The sequence below is a fragment of the Numida meleagris genome, chromosome 2 (assembly GCF_002078875.1).
Source record: "Numida meleagris isolate 19003 breed g44 Domestic line chromosome 2, NumMel1.0, whole genome shotgun sequence".
Classification (NCBI taxonomy): domain Eukaryota; kingdom Metazoa; phylum Chordata; class Aves; order Galliformes; family Numididae; genus Numida; species Numida meleagris.
This window is the reverse complement of record NC_034410.1, coordinates 25864959-25879422: the sequence shown is the minus strand read 5'-3', so window position 1 is coordinate 25879422 and position 14464 is coordinate 25864959. Positions and strand designations below refer to the sequence as shown.

Genomic DNA, 14464 nt, shown 5'->3' with positions numbered 1-14464 from the left:
TACAGGCACTCATCTCTTCTCTCCAGCAACAGGACCAAAGGAATGGTATGGAGCTGCATCAAGGAAGAGTCAGCTTGGTATTAGGCAAAGCTTCTTCAGCAGAGGGTGGCTGGGCCCTGGAACAGGCTGCCCAGGGCCATGGTCATGGCCCCAAGCCAACTGCAGTTCAAAAAGAATAGTGTGTGATTCTCCCTCTGCCCTTCCTTACCTTATCCAGAATTGGCTATAGCTTGGCCTAAACCACTACAGTAACTTTATGACATACATTACAAAAAGAGTGCACATGCATGAATGTATATTTAAATAAATATTACTAGAAGAAATATCTTCATAGACACACAATCTGTTCTTTTCAAAAAGAAATCAAAACACTACTTTTTACTTTTACATAGAAAATGCCTAATGTGAAATAAGACCTGTAACTTTGAAATAAAGAGATTGCTCCGATGTTAATGTATGTCTTGTAAATTCTGTGGGGTGTCTTTTCTACATACTTTCATTGATTTAAGATGTGTTAAATTAATTTGTATAAAAGGAAGTTACATATCCTCACAATTACTATTCTTAAAAAAAAAATCCAAGGCTCTGGTTGAAGATTTTGATAGTAAATTTAGGATACTGATTGCCTTAAAACTGACCCTCCAAAGTTCAATATAAAGATATGCATCTTCTACAAGCAGCTGCTTCTCAATTTAATTTGCACACTTTTTTCATGCTCCAGTGGTGTATTAAATGCTGCTACACTCGGTAAGAGTTTATCTACAGTAAACCCAACAGCTGGCTGCTTGCTTCATATTGACCTTCTCAAAATGTTTTAGAACATGTCAACCAAGTATTACAGTATTAGAGATGTAAACTGCCATTTTGGTGTGATTGGCACAGAAGTGCCTCATTTCCTTAGCCACCTTTATGTGAACTCAGACCTGAATCTTTACTACAAAAATATATAGAAATCAGTCAAGTTCACAGCTGAAGCCATTTCAGCTGCTTTTAATACCAGTTCTAAATATTTTCCTGCTCATTTGTTTAGCTGCACATGTTTTAGAAGATTGCAATTAAGACAAATTGGGTAATCAAAGAAGAATAATCTTCCTTGTTACTTCACCATCCATTTTGCTTGGAGCAATGATGACAGATGTTGATTAGGGAAGAAGAAAATCTCTATACTATAACAAGGACAGAATTCATATTCTTAGTTAATAGCATTTTGAGAAATAAAATTTCATAAATTCACATTTATGCTCATGAAACTGAGAGGTTAATGTGAAAAGGCTTCTGCTGAGAAATTAAGCACCTAATTATTCTAATGATTCATGTAGGAACAAAAAAATAATTCTAACTTGATTATGAACGGGAAACTGAATAGGTTTGGCCGCACTTTCCTGCAATTTCCATGCACTGATGCATATAAAGAAACACAGCAATGGTCCTGGCACGCATCCATAGCTTGCACTGTCCCATTCCCTAAAGATTTCAAATTTATTAATAAGCGATAGAAGAAAGAGAGAACAGTATTATTTACATTGGCTAGTATTATTTTTTTCTACTACATGAGCCTACCCACCCGGGAGAGTAAACCTCTACTCACTCATGACAGCCTCATCACATTATCCAAACACACAAAAATACAGTAACAGGGATAATAAACTGACATGTTACTGTCCACAGTCAACCAAGCAGGCATGTGCTTTTGCACACAGTACCAGCATCACTGATAAAACACTTCTACATCAATCAAAAACATACTACCATTAGAAATTTCAAGTGATAATGTTTAAAATGTTGTGTGATTTATATTACAATTATAGGAGAAATTACATAGGTAGCCCTTAAAGTACCTTAAAAAACACAGGAGAAAAAGACTGAAACATATGTTGCCAAGTGATATTAATTCTAGCACTTCCTAAATTGTTAGACAATTAACTTCAGTCTTAAGTAACATTTTGTCCACACAGCAACATTATGAAAGAACAGAGAATTAAAATTTGTTTAACTGTTACAACAGTTTTACTAGAGCTGCTCCAAAAGTAATACCTCCTATTTTATTATGTTGGCCCACAACATCAGAGGGGAATGTTAGCAGTACGGCAGTAGAAGCGGAATCTTCCCACAAATATTTTGTTACATTTCATGCTGTGTGATAGATGGCAGTAGAGGGGCAGTCTGACACGTGTCTGAAGCAAAGGTGCGTCACTGAATGTCTCCACGCAGAAGAAATGGCCCCCATTATACATCAACGTCTGTTTAACATTTATGGAGACCATATAGTGGATACTAGCACAGTGAGGCAGCAGGTGGTGTGTTTCAGCAGTGGCAACAGTGAGCCAACCCCACTGGTGCAGAACTTTACAAGCACAGCATACAGACTGTTGTTCATTGCTGGCCAAAATGCATAGCTAATGATGGTGACTATACTGAAAAATACTGTTTTGTAGCTGAGAATTTTCTCTATCAAGTAGCATTACTGTGTTCTTTGTATCTGTTGTAATTTCCATGAAAATCAATAGGAGACATTACTTCTGGAGCAACGTACACATAAAAAAGACGCACAGACACTGCTTACTCTAAGACTAATCAGAAATTGAGGACTGTACCCACAAAAATATTTTAAAACAGGCACAACTTCAAATACATTGTCAAAATTATTCACTGCAAATCTTGACTCATTTGTATAAATTCCCCCCACTAACAGTACATTATTTTCTTGTACTTTCAGTTCTTCCCCTCATAAGATGTATGTAGAAGACATGGATTGAGGAAAAGATTTAACAAGTATGTCTCTAAGACATATCTCAGCTACAAATTGAGAAGCTGAGCTCAAGGTATATCCAGTGCAGGAAGGCATCTCCAAAGATGATGTCAAACAAAGCTTTCTAAAATACCATCCAGAGCTCTGCTGATCTTTTAATGAGGAGAGGATCTGTTCATTACAGTATCGGCAATAGTACAAGTTTGCGTAACACAGGAAGGGGAAGAAAATGTTTTGGCATACATTACAAGACAGTTACAGTCATTCAGACACGATTCCCTGTATTTAAGTACAAAAAACTGTAAACTGTGAAGGCCATTACAAGACAGTAGACAGAAAAATACCAAGGATATGGTTATATTTTGTTATTTGCTGCTACCAAATATGTTGTTCTATAATATATAGCTTCATGTAAATGGTAATGTGCCTATCAATTCACACTGAACAACATGAAAGGTTTCACAGTAGAGACTGAAATTTCTGAATTTTAAAACATTTGTACTAATACTGAATAACTGAAATCTTTCCAGTTCATTCACAGTTATCGGTAAGATAAGTCTGCAGACTTTTACAATCCTGTGCATCAAGCAGATACTGTCAAATAGGATTAAGAAGGCTGCTCTTTACTTTGAAGAGCCCTACCAACAACTCAGATTGACTTCTTTCATTAACATGATCAATTAAAAGCTCATGAGAGGCCCAGCACCTGAAAGTTTTATATATTACCTCAAACCTGCAATTTACATAATTGTAAAATGTATGGGAAAATAACTTAATTGTTGTGACCTAAAAAATAATACATTCATTAACATTAGCCAAAAAACAGACATAACTGATAACTCTGCTCTCTCCTTATTGCAGAAAATAAGTTACCATTAACAACCATGTCTTAATTTATTTTTTAAATATGAAGAAATGGAAGATACTGCATAAGAAACATCTATTATATCCAATAAGACATCCCTACACATACAATGTGAATGTATGGTGATTTTGTGTTGGATAACAGGTATTATCATTTCCTGCAGTAAGTGGTGATTTATTGCCTCACTTAGAAACATCTGTTGCTCATACATCATTAAAATATCATGCTCAAATTCATGTTCAGACAACATCTTCCCAAATGGTGTGAAGAATATTAGGTGTGCAAAAAAATGATTGGATGACTGCCTATCCAATGAGCACCCAGCTCAAAACTGAACTAAGAAAAGGATTTTAATTTGTGACCCTACCGCCTATAGGAACAGGCTACAGTAAAATCCCATCTCATAAATACAAGCTGATATGCAATTTAAAATGTGACTTCTTCAGCCTTACCTGCCTGCATCTGTCTCCTTGAAGATCCCATCTTGGTTAGGACATAGTTCACAACTAGGTGTGACACCACATTTGCATGCATCGCAAAACCAGGGTTCAGTGGAATTTTCTGAAGCTGAGCTCATGATAGAATCACTCTCTCCATCAACACCATAGCAACCTTCACACATAAAAAAATGGAGGACAATATAAGGAAAGACAAGTAGGCATACAGTTCTTAGTTATGATTTTCAGCAGGAAATATACACACACTCAGTTTAATGATAATGAAAATCCCAAGAAAACTTCCAATATTTTTGCAAGAGTAATTTTTAGCACAAAATTTATTTTACAGAGGCTCTAATTCTAAAATGTGATTTATTATACAGAAATGTCTTAGATTGGAACCAAAAAATGAAAGGAAAAGGTTTACTTTACTTTGTTGTTTTAGCCTATTCATTAAGAAGTTAAAAACACAGACTTAAATCAACCCACGAAGATTGAGCAAGAAACAATGCATTTTTTCAATTAAAGAAATATATTTCAAGTTAAATATAACATCTAAGGAAAATTTTAAGAAATTCTATAAAATACTGAAATATGCTATTTCTTAGTGTCTACAGACAATTCTCAGTGTCTTTAAACATTTATAATCCTGTAAGATCCTTTGTACACCTTTCCTCCACTGTGGCAGCTCTAGAGCTTCTGCTGATCTACATATCTTCCTGTGCAGCCTGGAAAGTCTACTTTCAGTTGAATTAACAGTCTTACCAAATCATAACATGGTTTCTTAAATTCTGAAGAACTAGCAGCATGTGAAGGATCCACGTGTGTCATGGGTCAGGTTCAAGGTCTGAGAGCATGTCCAGGGTTCAAGATATTCCTACCTTTCTCCTTCTCACTACCCTGAAATAAACTTTTTTTTTCTTTTTTTAAACAAGTTGGTCATGCCAGCAGTATGCGGTCAACAAACATCCATTCCACTTTTCCACTTCACATTCAATATCCAATTTGGCAAGAGAAAATACACACAAGAAAAACCAAACATATTCTTACAACCCCTGAAGCATAAAGTTTAAAAGACCTTTTGTAACTTTAAAATCAAAGTATTATTTGACAAGCACAGATTGAGTTTTGGCAGACCACTTCACTTAAAAATGTTTTTATGTATTCAATCATCATTATCATTTTTAGCTGGTTTTAAATTATGATTAAATTCATTCAGTGTCTCAATTCTTTTTTGGTATACTCAGTGTATTTTTTTAATGTTTTTTTTAAGGTGTCACTGCATGCTTAACCACCAGAAGGTTAGGAAAACTGTTCTTCAAAACAATTTAGAAGCTTGTTACTTCAATTTTGGGCAAGAGTAAGAGTGGTACTACAACTGATGTAAATGATAAAGAGAAGGAAAATCATAAAGCTTATTACCAGAAAACTATACTTCTGCATATGCCACACCGAATATTTATCTGCTGCTCAGCACGGAAAAGAATTTCACTGTCAACATTAAAGCAGAGACTTTACTGAAAGATTAAATTCAGTTGCTTGCCAGGTAAGAGTGATCAAGTAGCAATTTTGCTTGCACAGCAGTTAAATTCTTTAATTTTATCATTAAATAGCAATGCAATTTATTAGTTTGGTTCTCTACCCACTGACTGTAATAAAATAGCAACAGTGCTCTAACCCACCTCATGACAGGAACAGAGATAATAGACTGAAATTACATTCAGGAAATAAGCAGCAACACTATAGGTACCATTTAAGAAATACAGTCCTCCATTACAGCATGAGGTTCATCAGTAAGTATTAAACCAAGGCAAAAGAATGTTTTTGGTTTTGTTTTTTTTTTAAGAATAAAAAGTATTCCAGAATCAAGAGATAGATAATGCTCAGAAGTCCATCCCCAGACAAGATTCATTAGGTATTAGGTATTTTATGAAATACTGTCTAGCTCATTTATAAACTGATTTCATTTTCTTTAGTGTCCTAGCAGCTTTAAGGAGTACTCCAGAAAGCCATTTTTTAAGCTGTAGCACCACAATCTTGAATAACTGCTAGCAAAACTTCTTTTAAACAATTACATTAATGTACAAACACATAGCTCACTGATATCACACAGCTGAAGAAAAATTTAGACTTTTTTTTTAAAGTCCTACAGACTGTTCGTAAAAACATTTCCCTAAATCTACTTCTTAAAAATTACATAACAGTATAGAGGAGAAATACTCTCATCAGTCAATACAGCAAAATAAGATTAGTTTCTTCCAAATACTGATTCTTCTTCACAATCAAGAGTAATTAGATTTGCTTTTCTAAACAAAGTGTCATCAGCCTACTAAAATTAGAATGGTGTCATACTTCACTCTGAAGCATTTGCCTGGTTACACTTATCATTCATTTATAGCTAACATTTTTCCTCCTTCTTCCTAAAAAACTTCTACATACATTAGCTGTAATTATTTCCATCCTTGTCACGTATGTTGACATCAAAATTGTTTTTTCTGTAACAACATAAATTTAGGTCATTTTCTCATGAGAATAAAGCTTTCAGGATTTATAACTCAAACATTTTTTCCTAATTCATACAACTGTCTTAGTGACAGCTTTAAAGACTTCAAGATCTCTAATAGACACAAGAAGGCATTTACTCTTTTCCCTGTCATTCAGCAAAACCTAAATAACATACTGTTACAAGCAGCAGAAGGGATGGTCATTAGCTGGAGAAAATACACCAGATTTCCACTACGGGTTGATGTCCTTGTTTCAGCTGGGACAGAGTTAATTTTCTGCCCAGCAGCTGGTATAGTGCTATATTTTGGATTTAGGATTAGAATAATGTTGATATTACACCAGTGTTTTAGTTGTTACAGAGCAGTGCTTACACATAGCCAAGGACTTTCCATCTACTCACGCTGCCCTAGCAGCAAGGAGATGGAGATGCACAAGGATCTGGGAGAGGACAGAACCAGAACTGCTGATCCAGACTGACCAAAGGGATGTTCTATACAATATGGCATCATGCTCAGCAATAAATCAGGGGGAAGGGATGGCCAGGGTGGGACACCGCTGCTGCTTGGGGGCTGGCTGGGCTTCGATGGAAGTGGCAAGGAAGTTCCTTCCAGTGGCAAGGAATTGCACTGTGCATTGCTCTTTTTGTATATTCTTTTATCAGCATTATTTTCCCTTTTCTATCCTACTAAATCATCTTTATCACAACCCACATGTTTTACCTTTTTATTCATTTATTTTCTCATTCTCTCAATCATTCCTTTAGGAAAGAGAGCTGGAGTGAGCAAATGGCTGCACGGTCCTGAGCTGCCTAAGTTAAACCACAACAAGCAACAAACACACCAAAACAATCTTGTCCACAAGAGCTGGAAGAAAGGAAATCTGGCCGGTAAGAATGCCGCTGGCTGGCAAATAAAGCTAGTGAAGCAAAAATACAATACAAAACAGTGTTCCACAGAGTCTATGATTCTCTACCTAAAACCACCACATTCAGTAGTAGCTTTTTATACCCACAAATATAAAGTCATTATCTTTAACCATGAGGACAAGAACTTCACTGTGCAGTGTTCACAGAATGTACTTTATAATTATTTTGAATAGTGGCATAGATGAATTTGAGTATACTGCAAAATAATTCTGAACTCTTTAACAGGCCTGGAGAATTTACTTTCTAGCAGCAGTTAACACTAATATATATAGACCAGTGAAGCACACAATATTTAAACTCAGCTTACTAAACAATATTTTTAAACAGGTATTCAGGTAAAGCACTATAAATAATTTCTAATCGAGTTTTGGGACTCAATAATTAAAATTTAATTTTGATCTAATAATACTTAAAAAGTTGGGTCACTAAATTAATTAGAAACTAACAGATAGTGTATTTTAGTAAAATTAAAAATTAGTAGCCTAATCTTTAAAGAATAAAGTTTTCATGATTCCAAACAAGTTACATAAAAAAGTAATAGATGACAAAATGTTTGTTCCAACTGGAAGAGCACAGATAACACAGTAATTACTTAATTTGACATTAAGACGCCAAATGTACAGGAAGAGCTGTAACAATTACTTTTGTTGTTTCTTATTTATTTAAAAAAAAATCCACTTAGTTTTACTTCAATTGACATATGAAGACAAAAGCACAAAACCCTACTGTAGAAACGTATGGACTGGGCTAAAACTCAATTTCAGCCTAGGTAAAAGCCCAACAGCTGCAAACTCTGTCAAAGGTAAAGAAAGCTGCTAAGTAGCTTCAAAATTTAGAAAAAAAAAATCTCAAAATTTCTCAGTATACTGAGTTCATGTTTTCCTGCTGTTGTAATTCTAACTGCCAACTGAAAGCCCAAGTTAATCAGATTAATATCACTTTTTTTAAAATGATTAATGGAATGTTACATGCACACACAAACTGGGCACAATTTATCAAGTACATACAAGCAAGCAAATATGATGAAAAAGATGGATTTGCAGTTCTAAACTAAACTACACTTTCAATGGCTGTCAATTAATTTCAAATAACATTTTGACAACCATCCTAACAGACACACGTCATTTTCTAAGTTGAAAAATAAGATAAGTGTTTTCTACTGCGGAGCCGTAACACAGCTTGTGTATTAAATCAGGCAGCATAGAAGCATTTGATAAAAAAACTAAATGCAGTTTTTTCCACAGCTGCCTGAAAGATTACAATATAGAGATCATGAGTTGAGTCTATAAAAACAGATGTATTTTCTTATTTTACCAAAGTACTATCCTTCTATCTCAGTTAATTCTTTTACTATTTCATTTTAGGATCCTTAAAACTTTGAGGTGTACAGAGGTTCAGTTTATTATCATGTGCCTTCCTTTCCAGTGCCTGAAAAAAAAATGTCCTTTTAATGAAGATTTTGAGTGTTACTTTTACGTCTCTTTAAAATGCATAGGCACACAGATATGAAACAGCTGCTTGACAAATCTTTCCCATCTTTTTAAGTCATTGATATGATGAGCGTGACAAAGCTGCTCTATCTAATCCTTCTGTACTAATTGTTGGGAATTGTGGTTTTTGAAACAGAAAGAAACGTAACAGCTCACTGCAAGTCTATCTCACAAGCACCATTAGGAGGTAATCTTCCAGGTTTTTCCTCAAAGCAGCACAGTTGTTTAGGTGGTATGACACCTTAGGATTGAAAGGATAACAAGGAAAAGATCATTCTTGTAATGGAAACTGTAGGTTTCAGTTATTAGCGTTACTGCACCTGGGATCTCGTCAGCATTAAGTCCACCATCTAGCCCTTTCACCTGAAACTGTCATAACAAAAAAACCACCAACGTTTCAAACAGCTGAAAATGCATGCTGTGTTTCCTAAGTGTTCATAGAATTCTGAATTTTGGATCTTTGGACTATGAGAGAGCCTATTCTCAACCAGTGTTCACAAAGTGAACATGTTTATGTATTCCTTATTATTCTGTCACTCCACGTCTGCCACTTCCTTGAATGCTTCTTGCACCAAGCAATAAAACTATATGGGAGTAAACGGCATGAATTTAAATACATGAAAGTCAAAAAGTTGAAATTCTCTTAACATTTAATCTTCCACAAACTGCATCTATGTATTATGACTGCAGTTGTCTACTGAATGCAATTTCATACAAAAAACTAACTTTATTTTATGATTTTAAGTCCACCATAGACTGCCATTAGCTTATTTTTATGCATTATCATTAAAATGAAATTACAAACACTAAAATGCTAGCATTAAAACAAGTGTTCTGAAATGTATGCCATGGAGGGAAAAGGGAAGACAGAACTAATTCTCGCCAAGAATAATTTTTTGCCAGTCAAACTAAACATCTGCATATGCTAACAACAGCTACATATATTTTGAATCCTGATCTAATTATAAAGCTCATGAAAGCATGAACTTAAGCAAACTGTAGGTTTAAAAAAAAACAAAACGCTGTGAGACAACAATATTTTAAATATGTTACATTCAATCCTTAACTGAATCAGGAGTTTAGAATAAAGACATAAACTGCGCACAATAAATCTAGAAGACTATTTTTATTTAGTGAAGTGAGTACTAGAGTACATAATATAACAAAATGAATGTTTCCACGAGACAGAAGCAGACCGAGGTAAGCACCAAAATTAAAGCATATGGAGACTACGCTACTGCTTTTAGCAAGTTAAGCTTTATTTCCCACCATATCCAGCATAGTAAAGTAAAAAACAAACAGAGAGGATGGAAATGTAACAGCTAAAAAAAAAAAAGTGGAACTTCTCTTATTTAATTCCCAGCAAATAGGACAAGGGCAATAGCTGGCAAGTGTACTACCTACAGTTACGTCATATCCTATGATATGCACCAAACATTCTCTTCAGACACACTGCAATCAATATGTCAAGACAACTGACATCCCAGTTGGGGGCGTCCTGCTATTACAAGATCTTACTACAAAAGCATTTATCCAAAGTGACAGATTACTGCCTAAAGAAGATATTTTTTTTTGTAAAAAGAAATGAGAATTATTTGTATGCAGAAGTAAGCATACAAGCAACTGCACAGCTACAAATTCAAAAGATATTTTTTCCAGCAATATAAGCTGCTTTTTTCCCCTTAAGAAAAAAGAATAGATTGATATGTGAAATGAGGACAAATGTAGTTGATGAACGTAATAATTTATACGCTGAACTTAGATTTTTTTTTTTTTTAGACATAAAAATGTAAAGTATAAGACTGGGTATTAGTATATACGTGTATATTGCTTGTGTAGGTTATGGGGTAGTTACAGACTCTTGTCATTTTTTGCGAGTTACTTGCTGTTCAAAGGTTACAGAGTTTTTGCCAGGTGTCTGCATCAGAAAGATGTGTCTTAGGACAAGTCATGCAGGCCGCGTATATCATACAAACACCACACAAAGGGTTGCCCTTGAACGGAAATAAATTTCTAGCAATCTCAACATTTGTCAGTAAGGCAAGCAGAAGAGTTCATTAAACACCCACAGTTTCATGTCCAAACCAGAATCTCCCTATACACCTTGGCCACATAATAATGTTTCTCCAGAGCTCTGACAAAGTTACTCCCAGATGAGTTATCACTCCTCTTTCCTATGGAAGACATCATGCAATTAATGCAAGAAAGCAAATCAAAAGGAATGTAAATCATTACTGAGCAGGCAAATACTATACCGGGTATTTAAGGTGCTTGTATCAAATACTCAGGTGCACATGTAATGAGCAGTATGCACAGAGGGAAGCTAGCTGTGCTAGGAAACCCAAACTACGTGGAGCAAGAGTGAAGTGAGATCTGGACTGTGACATGAGTTCAAGAGTTACAGTACATGTTTTAACTTTAACACTGTCAGTAAAATTATGAGGTCAAGGCTAGTTGTTATGTGCCACATCCAATTCTTATCTCATCTCTCTACCTTTTTGGTACAGCAAAAACACATGCAGAAGTCCCTTTCTTTTAGGAGATCTCCTTTTCTCATGATCTTCTAACCCTGTAGTACAATCAAATTTGTATACTGAAATACATAAGACAAAATTTCATCTGATATTAAATCCTAGAGCCTTGAAAATATAATCTATAGTTAGGTGTATTTGCAAAATGTCATTAATTCCACAGGTATATGTAGACTATGACCTATCCTCTACTTGCTTGCATTAGCTTTCCTAAAATAGATGAATGCAATACTAAAAAGAATCCATGTGGCACTACAAAAAATTACTCACCAGAGTTCAAAGGCTTAATTTTTTGAAGTAAAAATTTTAATGAAAGTAAAGCTTATGCTTTCCTCATGCATTAAGAATGAAGGAATTGTATTACCTTCATGCACTGTTATTCCACAGTTGTCACACTGGATTATTTCATCAGCATCTTCACTGTTATCTCCAAGACAAACGCAACAAATCAAAATATGGTCCATTTTCTGGGAACTCCAATTTTGGGACTTCTCAAGGATCAACGAGTCCTAATATCAAGAAATGAATGCACGTGAATTATGACAGGAACTTCAATTTTATTTAAAACAGAAGATCTGTTATTTGTTCAATTTTGTGGAAAAAAAAATAAATAAAAAAGCTTCATATACTTCTTTGTTGTTGTTGTCAAAACATTAAATCTCTTCATCCACAAAATTAAGAGCTAGGATGGATACAATCTGATCTTGCTAAATTTGTAGTTCTGTTAATATTGAGATCATATATTTGACTTTAAGTTATGCTCTATAAGAAGGAACACACACAGACAGCCATCTAAAAAGGAAAAGAGGACCACCAGAAAAAAAAAAAGGTGACCTTCAATATCCTAATATTTAGAAAAGAGGATTTCCTTTGTTGGGAAAAAAAAACAGACAAAAAACCAAAAATCTTCTTGTATTGAAACTGGGAAATAAAGAGCTAACAAAAGCCTGCCAAGTCTTCACTTAAAGTATAACAATTTATTGACTCAGTTGTTTTATTGCTATATGCAAATTTATATGCCTCTATGGAAAACCGTATATTAAAACAACTTATCTTCTTCTTAAAGGATATGCACAATAAGTTCATCGCTCATTTTAGCAACCTTCAATGTGTAGTGCACCACTCGAACAATTCCCTTTTAACATGGAATTTCTTTAAGGAAACAGAGCAGTGTATCACAAACCAAATAAAGTTGGACGCAAATTTCCATTTTGAGTGCTGCAGTGTATTAAATAGGGAAAAAAATTAAGGTAGAAAGTTCCCTTTCAAACATCTTTTTCCACTCCATTCTCCCCATTTATGAATTAAAAAAAAAAAAACAGTACCAATACAGTGCTTTCATACCCAAACAGATAAAAATTATTATGAATGGTAAGTGAAACAGATATTCTTCCTCAAAGACCTTAAATTCTTCACTAATCTATGCAATTATTAGTCTATGGTAGTCTGTCAATCTGATACAGTATGTCTCTGCTCTGCTCAAAGTTCTCAAAGAATCACTGATGAAGTCGTTTTGTACTTTAGGTTTATCCACAGCAGGTATTTGGAGAGTGGGATGTATACCTTTGCTTTTTCTAGATGGTCTCAGCTGGCTTATTCCAAATAGAAGTGGCTTGTTACAAAATTTTTGAGACAAGAAGGTTCAAAGATACCTCTGGCTATGGAATCTGCCATTCTCTAAAGAAAAGAAAGATGACCTACAAAATACAAACCAAAAAACTCCACCTCATCTAAAGGTAAAAATAAAAATAAAATGAAAATGAAAGACAACATAATTGTTCGTAAGATCATGCTTTTCCCCTACAGAGTACAGGCTTACTGAGCATTTCTTCCAACAACTTCCCTTTAGGAGGAAACTATGATGTACTTGGAGTCAAGCAAGAAACTTGCACATATTCTCAAAAATACTGTGTCCCACCATTATTCATAATATACACACCCTTCAGACAGGAAGACAGTAGATATTCCCTAACTTGGGCAGATTAACTGTTAAGTAGCACCTGCTTGTTGGAAGCATCTCACATGCCTACAGAAACAGCTTTTTCTATCAATACTTTTGACTTAAACTGTTACTTGGCTTCATTAACATAAGCTTAAAATACATCTACTCTCACAGAAGTCCAAAGTCTAGTAACTAAAAAAAGAACATTACAGTAAATGCACAAAATTGCACTATAAAAAAAACACATAAGCAAACCTGAGCAAAACAAAAAAACAGTGATGGAAGGTCATCAAATTTGAATCTGGAGTTAGGATTTGCAGCCATATTGCCTTACATTACGTGAAGACAGCCAGCAGGTCAAATGCACACCAGAATAACTGTTTTCCATGCAGACAGAGAGGCAGGCCTGGAAAAAAAGGCAGGAACTGCTGCCACCTCCCAGACAACTCCTGTTCCCTATCCACGTGAGAGTAAGGATTTCATTCAAGCTATATGCCTGCCTATTTATAAACTTAACGAGATCTTAAAAACAACAATTATCACAACCACCTCATTGGGAATAGGAGAATCCCATGAAGTGGTAGCAATTTACAAAATGATGCTTGACCTTACTCTGCTCAATACAGCACATAAGCACATAGCATTTCATTACAGCACAGGTTAAAATACTCTCTATACACACCTCAAAATACTTTAAGTGTAGAAAAAATGAAATAAAAATTGCACACGAGTCAAAAAAGGAACTGGGCAGCAAAGAATGCATAGTAAGGACACTACTACAATATTCAGAGTTAACTACCTGAACATTCTTTCCTGCAGTAATTATGCCTTAAGACATCTGGTTTTCTAAGAACTTAGCTTCTGCAATGTAATGAGATTTTGCAAGGCAGCATTTTTTTCCATAGTACCAGCAAGCGTGCTGTTAAAAATGCAGTTGAATATTAATCTAAAAATGAGTCTAGAATTTAGTCTACAGATCCCATTGCAAGACCCTTTGCCAGAAGATCTGTTCACAAACAG

The 14464-nt window shown here is 34.9% G+C and overlaps 1 protein-coding gene across 5 annotated transcripts in view; it reads right to left on the bottom strand.

The window, feature by feature from the left end:
- The window catches only part of PHF14 (PHD finger protein 14), a 168892-nt gene that overhangs the window by 136276 nt on the left and 18152 nt on the right, over nucleotides 1-14464 (bottom strand). For all 5 annotated transcript variants that reach the window (XM_021385973.1, XM_021385974.1, XM_021385975.1 and 2 more), the window contains exons 4-5: nucleotides 11867-12011; nucleotides 4067-4226 (exon numbers count right to left, since the gene is read on the bottom strand). In XM_021385973.1, coding sequence (XP_021241648.1) covers nucleotides 4067-4226; nucleotides 11867-12011 — 305 coding nt within the window. The remainder of the gene's footprint in view (nucleotides 1-4066; nucleotides 4227-11866; nucleotides 12012-14464) is intronic.